At 46.0% G+C, this 13,270-nt stretch overlaps 1 protein-coding gene across 1 annotated transcript; it reads right to left on the minus strand.

The window, feature by feature from the left end:
* Positions 1-8,129: 8,129 nt before the first annotated feature.
* Positions 8,130-12,797, minus strand: LOC139410852 (serine-rich adhesin for platelets-like). Its single transcript, XM_071156440.1, has 5 exons — positions 12,563-12,797; positions 12,145-12,455; positions 8,757-11,778; positions 8,489-8,570; positions 8,130-8,353 (listed from the first exon to the last, which is right to left on the minus strand). Exons 1-5 carry the CDS (start codon positions 12,572-12,574, stop codon positions 8,298-8,300), a joined length of 3,483 nt encoding a protein of 1,160 aa, XP_071012541.1. The 5' UTR covers positions 12,575-12,797; the 3' UTR covers positions 8,130-8,297.
* Between the last annotated feature and the right edge of the window lie 473 nt (positions 12,798-13,270).

A 13,270-nucleotide genomic window follows, 5' to 3' on the forward strand; every position in this document is an offset into this window, starting at 1 on the left:
TTCATCCAGAGGACGAAGCACCACTGTATCATCTAAAACCTTCAGAGAGATCCCTTAAAACTGTAGTGTAAATTCTCCACGGCTGTTATGGAAGCTAGGTTAATTTAGCGAGACATGGACAAATCCAACACATAGCGTTTCTACTGAGTCCTGCTTAGAGGTGACTGACCGTCATGTTGCTAGTTGTAATGACGCTTTTAAAACAAGAATAGTTATTTGTAATTGCTCTGGGAGCTAATTATTGCAGAGCCCAGCTACACATCCTGCTCGCTGGGCTCATTATGGACAGCCAATGAGCAGTTCAGGTGAAAAAGTCAGCCAGATCGGATCCCTATAACATACATGATACTAGGATCCTGTGGCAACCTGCCGGCCTGCACAATCCTCCATGGCACGAATGCTACACGCGCAATATGGTATGCTAACATCCCACAACAATTCCCCAATTGGAATTACTTGCCTAAACTTCCAATCATACTTATTTTCTAATATCAACCATAGTTTCTGCACTTAAAGCAGACTTGCTATTAGAACAAGATGGAATTAGGACAACTGTAAAGTTCGTTAAACGTAGGCTAAAATGAACCTTACCTGGCTGTCGTCAGCCATTATGTGTAGCCCGTTAATTAAGGCTCTGCGCCTCTGATACTGCAGCTGTTCTGATAGGCTACTGTAGCTGTTCTGTAACTGTTAAACTCGTCTAATCGTATCCGTTGAAAACCCGTCATTGAACCTTCCTCAAACACAATGAACTGATGTCAATATGGACATTAACCTTCACATAAAGATATCAAATACGTGACGTCAGATATGCCTAGAGGTATTGTTGACTTAATCAGAATACATATCATAGTGTCACAGTACGTGCTGTTGACAGCCTATCCTGAAATCAAACAGGAACATGGATTTTGTGAAATCTGTTGTGAATGTATAGGAATGTTTTTACAATTACATAACTGCCTTCATTTTACTGGACCCCATGAAGAGTAGCTGCTGCAGCTAAAGGGGATCCACAATAAATACAAATACAAACCCAATGCACCATGATAACACATGTATCAACTTGTTTTGACATATCACATGGGATATGACAGTTCCTGATTCTGAGATACTGTAAATCAACAGACCTTGAGAGGAGATTAAACATAATCTGTTGATCTATTTCATAGGTTTCTGGTGGTTTCTAAGCATTCTATATGTGTTGCGGAAGGAGGGTGGGATCTCTCCAGAGCATCTAATTACATCAATCATGTCTTGCCATGCATGTGATATGAGATAATGTTATGCACCACGTAAATATACATTGCCTGCAGTGAAATACTCCATGGAGACAGTGCTCATTGTTCATTTTACATGATGGATATATGCTACTCCATTTCATACAATCAATCAATCAGTACAATTTATTTATAAAGCCCTTTTTACATCAGCAGATGTCACAAAGTGCTTATTCAGACACCCAGCTTAAAACCTCAAATAGCATGCAATGCAGATTTAGAAGCACGGTGGCTAGGAAAAACTCTCTAGAAAAACAGGAACCTAGGAAGAAACGTAGAGAGGAACCAGGCTCTGAGGGGTGGCTAGTCCTCTTCTGGCTGTGCTGGTGGAGAATATAAGAGTATATGGCCATTAAGGCCAGATCGTTCTTCAAGTACTGTAGTTCAAACGTTCTTCTTAGATGACCAGCAGGGTCAAATAATAGGTCAGCACCTCAGGAGTAAATGTCAGTTGGCTTTTCGTAGCCGAACATTCAGAGGTCGAGACTGCAGGTGTGGTTGGTTGGTTGGTGTGAGTGAGCGAGCGAGTGAGATAGAGAGGGAGAATGAGACTTTTTGGCCTTTCTTTACACCACCCCCAACCTCTCACACAGACATTCCAACAGAGACATTAAAGGCATTAACCTGGTGCACACAGAAAACACATGAATCACAGTTTCTTTCATTTTACAGAAAAGACACCCCTGCCCGAATCCCGGTTCAACCCGTGCCAACCAGCTGTTAGTGGCCAGGGCTCCATGAAGAACCCTCCACTGGAGGTCCCCTGACCTCTTTGGTACTGGGGGTTTATAGAGCCCCCTCCACCTAAAACCCACCATACTCTCAGCCCCACATATCCCCTGCCACTGATGTGCCTTCACTCCTGTTAGGCTCCTAATGTTCCTAACCTTAATGCAGAGGTTGTAGAGGGCTTTACCTCCCACATCCTCAAACTCCCCCAGGCTCGGAGTGTTGAAATCTAACAAGTCCTCCAGACCCCTTTCCAGTCTCCAGTCTCTGCCGTCACCTGCAGTGGCGGAAACATTGGTGGCCCCTCTCCCTTTGGGCGCTCAAACATCCCCCTTACCGGCTCAGACAGTGCCTCCTGGACCTCCTCCAGGAATCTCTTCAGCAGCCAAAGAGACGTTATTCCTGTTTGTTGTGCGAAGACTTCTGGGGTTTTCCACCCCTCCTCTCCCAGCAGTCTCAGGTCACCCAGCCTTTGTAAACCCCCTGCCATCAGTTGCCTCTGCAGGGTGGCCGACTGAACCCATCTCAAAGGGATTGCTGGGTTGTGGAAGATAGGCTCCTCCCATAGCCCAGGCTCCACACCCACCTTCTCGTATGGGCCTTAGCAGCTGCCAGGCCCTCAGCATTGCAGAGTAAAAATCAGAGAGACCTGCTGTACTCAGCCTCTCCAGCTTCATGAGGAACAGCTGCCGGTCCAACCCTAATCCGCCGGCTCTCCTCAGCAGCGCGCATGCTGGCTCCCTCCAGCCAACATCAGCATGGTACAGCAGTCTCTGCACCACCTTTAGCCTGAAAGCAGCCATCCTGCTCTCCAGTTCCACCAGGCCCTGTCCTCCTTCATGAACGGTCATGTACAACACTGCTGCCTTCAGCCAGTGATGGCCCGACCAGAAGAAGCTTGCGTTGCAGGTCTGCGAGCGGGGCAGGGGGATTGAGGACAGCCAGTTTATGCCACGGGGAAGATGCTACCAGGTTGTTAATTATCAGCACCCTCCCTCTATATGACACTTGGGACAGGAACCACCTCCACCTGGCCAGACTTGACACCACTGCCTGTGACAGCCCCTCTCAGTTCTTCCTTACCCACTTCTCCAAGCCCAGGTACACCCCCAACACTTTAAGCCCTTCACAACCCCACTGCAAACCCCCTGGAAGCAGAGGAGGAGCCCTATCCCCCCATGCCCCAAATAACAGAGCTTTGCTCTTGCCCCAGTTTGTTTACCTTAGCTGATGAAGCTCCCTCGTACACCTTGAGACTGGTCTCCTGTGCCTGCATATCCTGATCATCACAGAAACATCATCTGCATATGCTGACACTGCTATGCCTGTCACCACATCCATTCCTGTCCAGCACACTCCCTGCAGTCTCCTGCGTAGCAGTCCTAAAAAAGGCTCAATGGCTAATGTGTATAGCTGCCCAGATAGAGGGCATCCCTGTCTAATGCCCTGTCTCACCCAGACTGGCCTACTGAGCCCCCCTCCCACCTTGACTATACATGACGCCCCAGCATACAACAGCTTCACACATGTCAAAAAACTCTTCCCAAACCCAAGCACAGACACCACATTAAACAGATACTCATGGTCCACTCTATCAAAAGCCTTCTCTTGATCTTAAGAGACCAGTCCCAAGTTCACATTAGAACCTCAAGTCCCTAATTAAGAACAAGTTGTCCGTGATTGAGCGTCCTGGTACACAAGATGTTTGGTCCTTTTGTACTATCGAGTCCAAATGGGACTTCAGTCTGTTAGAGAGGACTTTGGCAAATATCTTGTAGTCCGCACAGAGTAATGCCACAGGCCTCCGGTTCTTAAGTTCACACAAGTCCCCTTTTTTTGGGCAGGAGAGTCAGAGCCGCCCGACGGCAGCCCATCAGCAACTCTCCTACCCCGACGCATTCACGCAACACGCAAAAGAAGTCCTGTCCAATTATTCCCCAGAATTTTTTATAAAACTCCACTGGGAGTCCATCGACCCCCGGTGCACGACCGGGGGACATCTGGGTTACGGCCTCTGCCAGTTCAGTTCATTTAAAAAAATAATATATGTCTTTTTACACAGTTAGGGAGCCAATGAAGAGTACATAGGAATCTTACCATTCTATCTGTAGTGTATTACGCAGTGTAATCGTGAAGATTACTTGGCAACTCTGTTGAATGACTAACCCTTTGGATTGGGGGGTGCAGATCAACACAGGTATCTTTTGGTTATCACTACGGCAACAGCTTCCAGGAACGACACAATTTTAACATCTTACAGTTATTCAGAAAATAAGCAAAAGGAATAAAACAACAATATGTACATAACAACTGCCAAGTGGTACAGTATTTGGAATTTCAGTACAGAAGAAAGATCATTGGTCATCAACAGAGGAATGTCCATTTCATCCATCTGTGCCAGAGAGAGCTTAGGGAGTCCTGCGAACAAGACTTGAGCACACATAGGATCACACACTTCTGCCCTATACAATTCAGTATAAAACTCCACAGTCTGCTCCCACAGAGGTCACCCGCCCATCAGACAGCCGTAGACAATGCATACCCTTTGCTTCACCGCTCTGTCTTTCCAAACCAAAGAAGAAGGAGCTGGGAGCATCCATCTCCTTGAGCATGGAGAACCTAGCTGCTAGTGCTCCCTTTGCTTTAACCTGGAAAAAACTGCCCAGGTCCCTACGTAATTCGGCTAAATTAGCCTGGAGGCCTACATTGCCTTGCCCCACCATCTCTACCTCTATCTCACTAATACAACGCTCTAGTTCCCCCAATACTCTCCTAGCCTCTGAGGATGAGAGAGCTGTGTACTGTTGACAGAAAAGCCGAATTTGGACTTTCCCCACATCCCACCATTAACTCAGAGACTCATACTCCTCTCTTCGCTGCCCCCACCTTTCCCAAAAGGTTTGGAAACCTGAGCAAAAAGTGGCATCTTGTAAGAGCTTTACATTGAACTTCCAATAAGATGCCTGCCGGGGCCCTGGTGAAATAGACAGCCGAGCCATGGTTATGTGGTGATCTGAAAACCCCACTGGGAGAATGGTAGCGCCCAGCAGCCTATTGCTCCGATTCCTAGACATGTAAAACCGATCAAGTCGGGCTGCACTCAGCCTAGCCCCAAAAACCTCCACCCATGTATACTGTCTTGTGTTTGGATGTTTAGTTCATCCACTAGGTCGAACTGATTAATGATGTCCCTTAACACTCCCACTGACACTGACGCTGAGGCTCTTCATCATTTCTGTCTTTTGTAAAAATCCATTGTACAGTTCCAGTCCCCTCCGACCACCAGCGTCTCCTCAGGCGCTACCTGTGAGAGTTCCTGTCTAAGACTCCCAAATAGAACCCCTCTTTCTCTCCCTGTGTTAGGGTCATACACATTTATAAAGACAAAACCCATGTTGTTAACTTCTGCTTTAACAACAAGCAGCCTACCTTTACACACCTCCTTTGAGGCGCAACGTTTTACAGACAGCCCCGGTGCAAAATGGACTGCCACCCCTGCATTAAGATTACATATTCACCCAACACACTCCTCATTCCCGCATCTCTGGCGCCATTTATATTGAGCGAGCCTACCCAACGAGTCTCCATAAGAAGTGGGAGAAAAGCCAGCAGAGAAAGAGACCAATAGCAAAGCTCAAAAAGCCCCAGTGTCAGAAAGAAAATATACATCTAAACAGTTTTTTTATTTTACCTTTATTTAACCAGGTAAGCTAGTTGAGAACAAGTTCTCATTTGCAACTGCGACCTGGCCAAGATAAAGCATAGCAGTTCGACACATACAACAACACAGAGTTACACATGGAATGAACAAAACATACAGTCAATAATACAGTAGAAAAAATAAAACAAAGTCTATATACAGTGAGTGCAAATGAGGTCAAATAAAGGAGTTAAGGCAATAAATAGGCCATGGTGGCAAAGTAATTACAATATGGCAATTAAACACTGAAATGGTAGATGTGCAAAAGATGGATGTGCAAGTAGAGATACTGTGGTGCAAAAGGAGCAAAATAAATAAATACAGTATGGGGATGAGGTAGATAGACGGGCTGTATACAGATGGGCTATGAACAGGTACAGTGATCTGTGAGCTGCTCTGACAGCTGGTTCTTAAAGCTAGTGAGGGAGATGGGAATCTCCAGCTTCAGTGATTTTTGCAGTTCGTTCCAGTCAGTGGCAGCAAAGAACTAGAAGGAAAGGTGACCAAAGGAGGAATTGGCTTTGGGGGTGACCAGTGAGATATGCCTGCTGGAGTGCGTGCTACGAGTGGGTGCTGCTATGGTGACCAGCGAGCTGAGATAGGGCAGGGCTTTACCTAGCAGAGACTTCTAGATAACCTGTAGCCAGTGGGTTTGGCGACAAGTATGAAGCGAGGGCCAGCCAACGAGAGCGTATAGGTCGCAGTGGTGAGTAGTGTATGGGGCTTTGGTGGCAAAACGGATGGCACTGTGATAGACTACATCCAGTTAGCTGAGTAGAGTGTTGGAGGCTATTCTATAGATGACATCGCCAAAGTCAAGGATCGGTAGGATGGTCAGTTTTACGAGGGTATGTTTGGCAGCATGAGTGAAGGAAGCTTTGTTGCGAAATAGGAAGCTGATTCTAGATTTAATTTTTGATTGGAGATGCTTAATGTGAGCCTGGAAGGAGAGTTTACAGTCTAGCCAGACACCTAGGTATTTGTAGTTATACATGTATTCTAAGTCAGAGCCGTCCAGAGTAGTGATGCTGGATGGGCGGGCAGGTGCGGGCAATGATCGGTTGAATAGCATGCATTTAGTTTTATTTGCGTTTAAGACCAGTTGGAGGCCACGGAAGGAGAGTTGTATGACATTAAAGCTCGTCTGGAGGTTAGTTAACACAGTGTCCAAAGAAGGTCCAGAAGTATACAGAATGGTGTCGTCTGCGTAGAGGTGGATCAGAGAATCACCAGCAGAAAGAGCTACATCATTGATGTATACAGAGAAGAGAGTCGGCCCGAGAATTGGGTGGCCTGTTCGAAGTGTTATCTATTGGGTTTGGTGATTGTTCTGTGTGAAGCCGTATTCTGCATTGCATCATGGAATGTGATGTGAAATCCCTGGGCCTATGGCTGTTGAAGATACTCCACTGCACTGCTGCTGTGAGCAGGAGTGGGAGAGAAGTCATGCTTTTATTATACTCTTGTTCTGTCACTCATTCTCCTGCCTCTCCATCTCAAAGGCTGCCAAATATTTTGAAGAGTGGTTAAAGAGGTGGCTGTGTGTACACACACTCAGACTCCAACTCTATGTATATGTTTGTCTTATTCCAGAATACACCCATAATTGTGATCCACACAGTATGGTTCTATGTTTTCCACTCTGTGATTAAAAGTAGTTCTCAGAGTAGAGCTATTTTGAATTGACCAAAGCCCTTTTGCTCAGTTTGGCCTGGCGGCCAGCTCTAGGAAGAGTCTTTGTGGTTCCAAACTTCTTCCGTTTAAGAATGATGGAGGCCACTGTGTCCTTGGGGACATTGCATAAATGTTTTGGTACCCTTCACCAAATCTGTGCCTTGACACAATCATGTCTCTGAGCTCTACGGACAATTCCTTTGACCTCATGGCTTGGTTTTTGCTCTGACATGCACTGTCAACTGTTGGACCTTATATTTTCAACATATAGAAAGCATCTCAGAGGGTTGATCTAGCTGCAGATAGCTAATTATCCTCTATGTGTTTTCCCCTTGCTGCTAATAAGCTCTTACCAATCTAACTAAATGAATAGAGAACATCTGGTTATCTGACAGTCTATGCAGCAACTATTGTATTGGAGTCAAGCTGTGGTTATTTTATTTATTTTCCTAGACAAGTCAGTTCAGAACAAATTCTTATTTACAATGACAGCTTAGGAACAGTGGGTTAACTACCTTGTTCAGGAGCAGAACGTCATATTTTTACATGGTTAGCTCAGGGATCTGACCTAGCAACCTTTCAGTTACTGGCCCAACGCTCTAACCACAAGGCTACCTGCTGCCCAAAGTCCTGCCAACTCAAAAACTGAACAATAAAAGTGTAACCAAGGGGGAACTAGTGCATTTCTCTGGGAAAATCTGCTTCAGTATTATCAATCTTCCAAAACACTTGAAATTCTTGTAAAATCATTGGCATTTATTTGATCAAATAGACTTTGAAAGGGTAGACATGCAGAAATTCCTCTTGTCAAAAGTCTTGCTATTACAAAAGTAGTTCTTCATGCAGCGTAACAGGTTACAGGTTCTTCTTGGTGAAGCGCCTGAATGGCTTCATCATTGCTGAAAAGACCCTGACAATCAAGGATCTTTTTTGACAAGCTGAGATATGGAGGGAGAAACCTCTCCAACTGGAGCTAGAAACAGAGAGAGAGATGCAGTATAGTAACATTGAAAAATAACAGTGCTATGAGTTTGGTAGGCATACCTATGTTTCTAACACACACCTAAACAAAACTACAATCTATAGCAGAGCTCTAAAACATCCTTACCTATGCAATGTCCATCAGTAGAGGGAATCTCAGTCTGTTCCTGGACTGAATGGCAGTCCTTTTTGTTTCCTCTCTTGGAACGCTAACAGAAGAAAGGTAAAGAAAATGGTATAGAGAATAAATAAATAAATGGAACACTTCTGAATCCAAGGCAACAATTTAGTGATGAATAAAACATATTTATTTCATGTATTTGTCTTATCATAGCCACATCAATAACATCAGCACCTAACTGGAACAAAAAACAAATGCTAACTCCCTGCTATACCTTGAAGTTGATCCTGAGTTTGGTCATTGAAAAGCAAAGGAAGCTCCTTCTTGCTTTCTGCTCAGCCCCCCTCTCTGTCTCAGCCTGGTCTAATGGGTTTGTTGCAGCAGAAGCTGGTCTTGACGCCTCCTTGCATCCTTGTACCAGCTGCTGGGTCAAGGACTTTACCAGGACTCTGTCAAATGCAGGGTCCTGGGAGGAAATAGCTGCTTGCAGGGTGTTATAAGAGCCAAACTCCTCCATGAGGTTTTGATGTACACCTCTGAACACCCTGTGGATGTACAGGTTCTGGGAATATGCCTGTGTCCTGGAGAATCTGGATGCAGCACAGAACTCAGACAGGACTTGTCTGATGAGTTGCTGAGATGTTTCTGTCATGTCTGCTGCCTGTTGGGAGGGTCCATCTAGGGCTGAGGGTCTGATCTTCGATAGCAACCTTATCACCAGTATGGTGACAAAACAGATGTCATCATCTTTGCTGGGGTCCATCAAGTACTGCAGTGGGAATGCAGTGGCACTGCTGATGTCCGGGGTGATTAAGAGCTCCCTCAGATGGCCAGAGCTGCTGGGGATACACTCCTCCTTCTCTTCAATGTCAATCCCATCTTCCTTTGGCACCAAAGAGGTTCCCTTGCTGGTGAAAGACGGAGTGGAGGATCGAAAAGAGGCTTTAGCACTCGGTGGTCGACTGCTGTCAGTCATTGGACTGTTACGATGCAGGGGTTCATCTGTGTGTGCCATCATCTTTGTCTTTAGGTCACTTGAAGAAATATCTGGCATTTTAGAGACCCTGGTGTCGATGCAGGAGCTCCTGACGATGGGGCAGGTCAGATCAAAAGGCACTTGGTCAGGGATGGGAGTGCCAGGGAGGTTGATCTCTAACTCACACTCTGACCTAGGACCCTTTGAAGAGCTGGACAAGGAACTACGACCATTTAAAGAAGTGGACAAAGATGAACAGGTTCTAGGGTTGTCTTGGTAGACTTGTTCACTGTCATCCTCACTTTTCTCAACCTCCTTCAGTATAGTTCCTACCATATCATTGATATGAAGGAGCTCCCTGGAATCCTTCATTCGCCCTAAGTTGGAGATTTCACTCTGGATAGCAACCAGGATTTCCCCAAGGGTCTCTTTGGAAGAAGCATTTTCTGTCCTTTCGGATCCGGATGGCTTCAGCCCTGTGAAGAAATCCTTAAGTGTGTTCTTCATACTGACACAGATGGTCTTAGCTGTTGACCAAAGCTTCTCCTCTGATATTTTAACACTCAATTCAGTATCATCCAGTTGGGAGCCCCCGTGGGAGCACTGCGAAACTCTCCCACTTCTTTCCAGTAGCACAGTGTCAGTAGACTCATTTTTCTGGAAAATAGTTGCCATTCCTTTGACAAAGGTTTCCACTAATCCAGAGGCTGTATTCTCAGAGGACATGGAGGACATGGATTCTGAAAGGACATGGATCTCTGATGGTGAGCTAGATGATAAGCCAGCCTGCAGACTTTTCTGAAGACCAGTATGGCTGATCTGTGTGATAAAGGAATGACTGGATCTCATCAGCACTTTACTCACTGCCTCTTCTGCCTGAGTCTGGAAGTCATTGCTGAAGAGCTTCTTAATGCTCTGAATCAGACTAGTAGAGGACTCTGTGATTCTGACACTCTCTTCTGAGCTCAGTTGAGAATATTGAGTACTCACGCTCAAGTCTTCATTGGGTGAGGGTGACTGGGAAATAGTATAGTCATCGAGCTTTGATAGGACACCATCAACAAACCAACAAGCCTCTAGGGACTCATCAGATGAACTGACAACGGCCAAGGATTTACTCTCCACTTTTGATAACTCTGACTTGTAGATGGAAAAAACACTGCTAAGAACTTCTTGAGTACTGGTATCCAGATTGGAGCGACAGAGAGCTGGTATTGGTTGGCTCTCTCTGGGAACTCTACTAAGTTCGGTGCTGGGTAACTGGACCTCAACAGTTGAAACAGTTGCCTTTTCCAGGGTGTCTGAAGACTCCTGAAGAGAAGCATCCTTAGCCACACCTTCTTCTCGAGTGGATAGAGTTAAAAGGTCCCTCAGCTTTGCTCGTATACGGCCGTAGAGTGTGCGGGCTAGAGAGAAGGTTATCATCTGTGAAGATCCTGTTTTGTGGTCATTTACAGGAACTGGCCAATCAACGGCTTCACATGTGCCTTCAAATGATGCTATCGTCTCCATGCCTCCCACAAATGCCTTAACAATCACTGTGGCAGTGGAGGTTACAGATGTCAGGGCTGTGCAGCTGGTATTCAGGGGGGCTTCAGTAAGGCTAGGAGCAGCACTAGAAGGCCTAGAGGAAGGAGCCATGCCAGAAGAGCTGCTGACTTTCCTTGTAAGGATGGTGCTCACCGCCTTCAGGGCTTTAGACTGAAAGTCGGGGCTAGAGAGGGTCTGAAGCTTTCTGGCCACCACACTGGTAGAGGATCCAGTCTCTTTGAGAAAGTGAGTGGTCCCTTCTTTCCCAGATGGACACTCAACATCAAGGTCACATTGAAGATTGGTCAGAAATTTAGACCCCAAGATTGTCATCTTCTTGGCCAGATCCAATAGGATGTTGAAGTCCTGTGCCATTTTGTCCATTGTGCCGACAATGGCATCCAGCACATCATCGGTCACAGGGTCCATGAGGGGCTCGATAAACCCTACCCACTCTGGCTCAGACGTTTGGCTCTGTAGCTCGGCCAGGATCTGCACCGAGGCTACCCGAATGACCTCCTTGCCTGCTGCTATGTCCTGACTGTCCATAGGGGGGCAACTCCCCGGGCTGGCCTGAATGGCCACTGAGAGGCCAGAGTTAAGCTGGTGTACCACCTCCCCCACGATAGCACAGCTCAACTCGGAGGAGCTGGAGGAGGTGGGGTTGGAGTGACCCTCAACCAGGGATATCAGGAGGCTCTCTTCCGTTACCCCAAAAAGAGCCTTCAGAGGATCCTCCATGAGGGGAGCCTCTCTAGTTGCAGGCAAGCTCTGCAATGAGGTCTGGGACCTTGAATATAAACACACAATCACCACTTATGCCATGCAAATGTGACCAACTGTATCTAATCTGGGTCATTAGTGAGCCTGAAAACCAAATTAGAGCAATGATGGATTACTTCTCATACCACCGTAGTTCTAGAAGCCTAAAGCCAACTGACACAATTTTTTGCCTGATTTTTATGTTTGTACGACATCAGAATATGACTTTATGCTTTACCCAGTTAAAAATTACTTTCACCTGGACCCACCCCCTCAGTGGCAACATTTCTGACCAGAACTTAAAACTACAAGGTGTGAATTCCAAGTTAAAAATGTATGATAAGTATGGGTCAGGTCTTGCGATTATTAAGTTGAAATATTGCTGTGAACATACCTCTTAGGCGAACAGCATGGTGATGAGGTTCTGCGAGTCGATTTTTGGCGGGACCCTGCACTGCCATTCCTCCTCCTCTCCTTAGTCCAGTAGTTCATCTCACTGATCAGCAGCTTTTTCTCTCTCTCATCCAGACTGCCTAAGGAATCCTCAGACCCTGTCAGAGAGCACTGGGATTCTGGGGAGGTTGCCCCACTCCTCAGGTTCACCCCCATGATACGAGCGAGCGCTGGTAGGAGAATGCGGAGGGCTGTCTGGGTCACGACTTTAACAATCTTCAGACACAGCATGGAGAGCTGCTCGAATGTGAGCTATGGCCAACAAACAGAGGAATGTTTTTGTCAATCAAGTAATTCCATGACACCATTCCATATATAGCGCACAACTCTTGACCAGAACCTTATGTGGAGAGACTTACGTTATTTTTCATGCCATGCTGAATCACTCTCCATTGGCTAGAGAAAAGAAAAGAAAGGAAACATATTTTACCTGCACACTGATGTTGAGTTAGTGGAGTCACTAGATAGCCATGTTAGGGAAAATAAACGTGTATTTAATTAAGCTATTAGCAAGTACATGAGACATTTTGTTCTTGATTTACAGGAAGAGTTAGGGGTGTGGTTACAGTGATGTTAGGGTTAGGTGTAGTGTTTGAAATCCCATTTGTGGTTAGAAGGTGCACTATGACTATAAATTCAGAGTTGTTGTATGTGAGGTTGGAAAAAGACATGGGACTTGCTCATCAGTTAGACTCCTCAGGAAGGAGAGGAGGATTGGGGCACAGCATGTCCCAATCTTGAGAGAAGGCATTAGAGTTCTCTGAGCCTCCTTCTCCAGCTGCTCAATGATAGATCCCCTTTCCCGGAAACCACACCCGGGTGTCTGAGAAGACTCTGGGAAACCGCAAAGAGAAATCTAAAGTTGAATCTGAACGTGATCCCTAATTTCCTTCACCTTTAGTGATTTGATTGCACTGGACAGGTAAAAGCACATCTCTCTGCGGGCCTCCCTTATATTGCTTTCACCTATATAGATACTATCTTCTCAGATTAGTGCTGATGAATTTGAACACAACCTGCACCCAACATGAAGTAATCTCAGACCTTCACCAATGCTGCTGTCCACA

This window comes from Oncorhynchus clarkii, chromosome 6 (assembly GCF_045791955.1).
Source record: "Oncorhynchus clarkii lewisi isolate Uvic-CL-2024 chromosome 6, UVic_Ocla_1.0, whole genome shotgun sequence".
NCBI classification, from domain to species: Eukaryota; Metazoa; Chordata; class Actinopteri; order Salmoniformes; family Salmonidae; genus Oncorhynchus; species Oncorhynchus clarkii.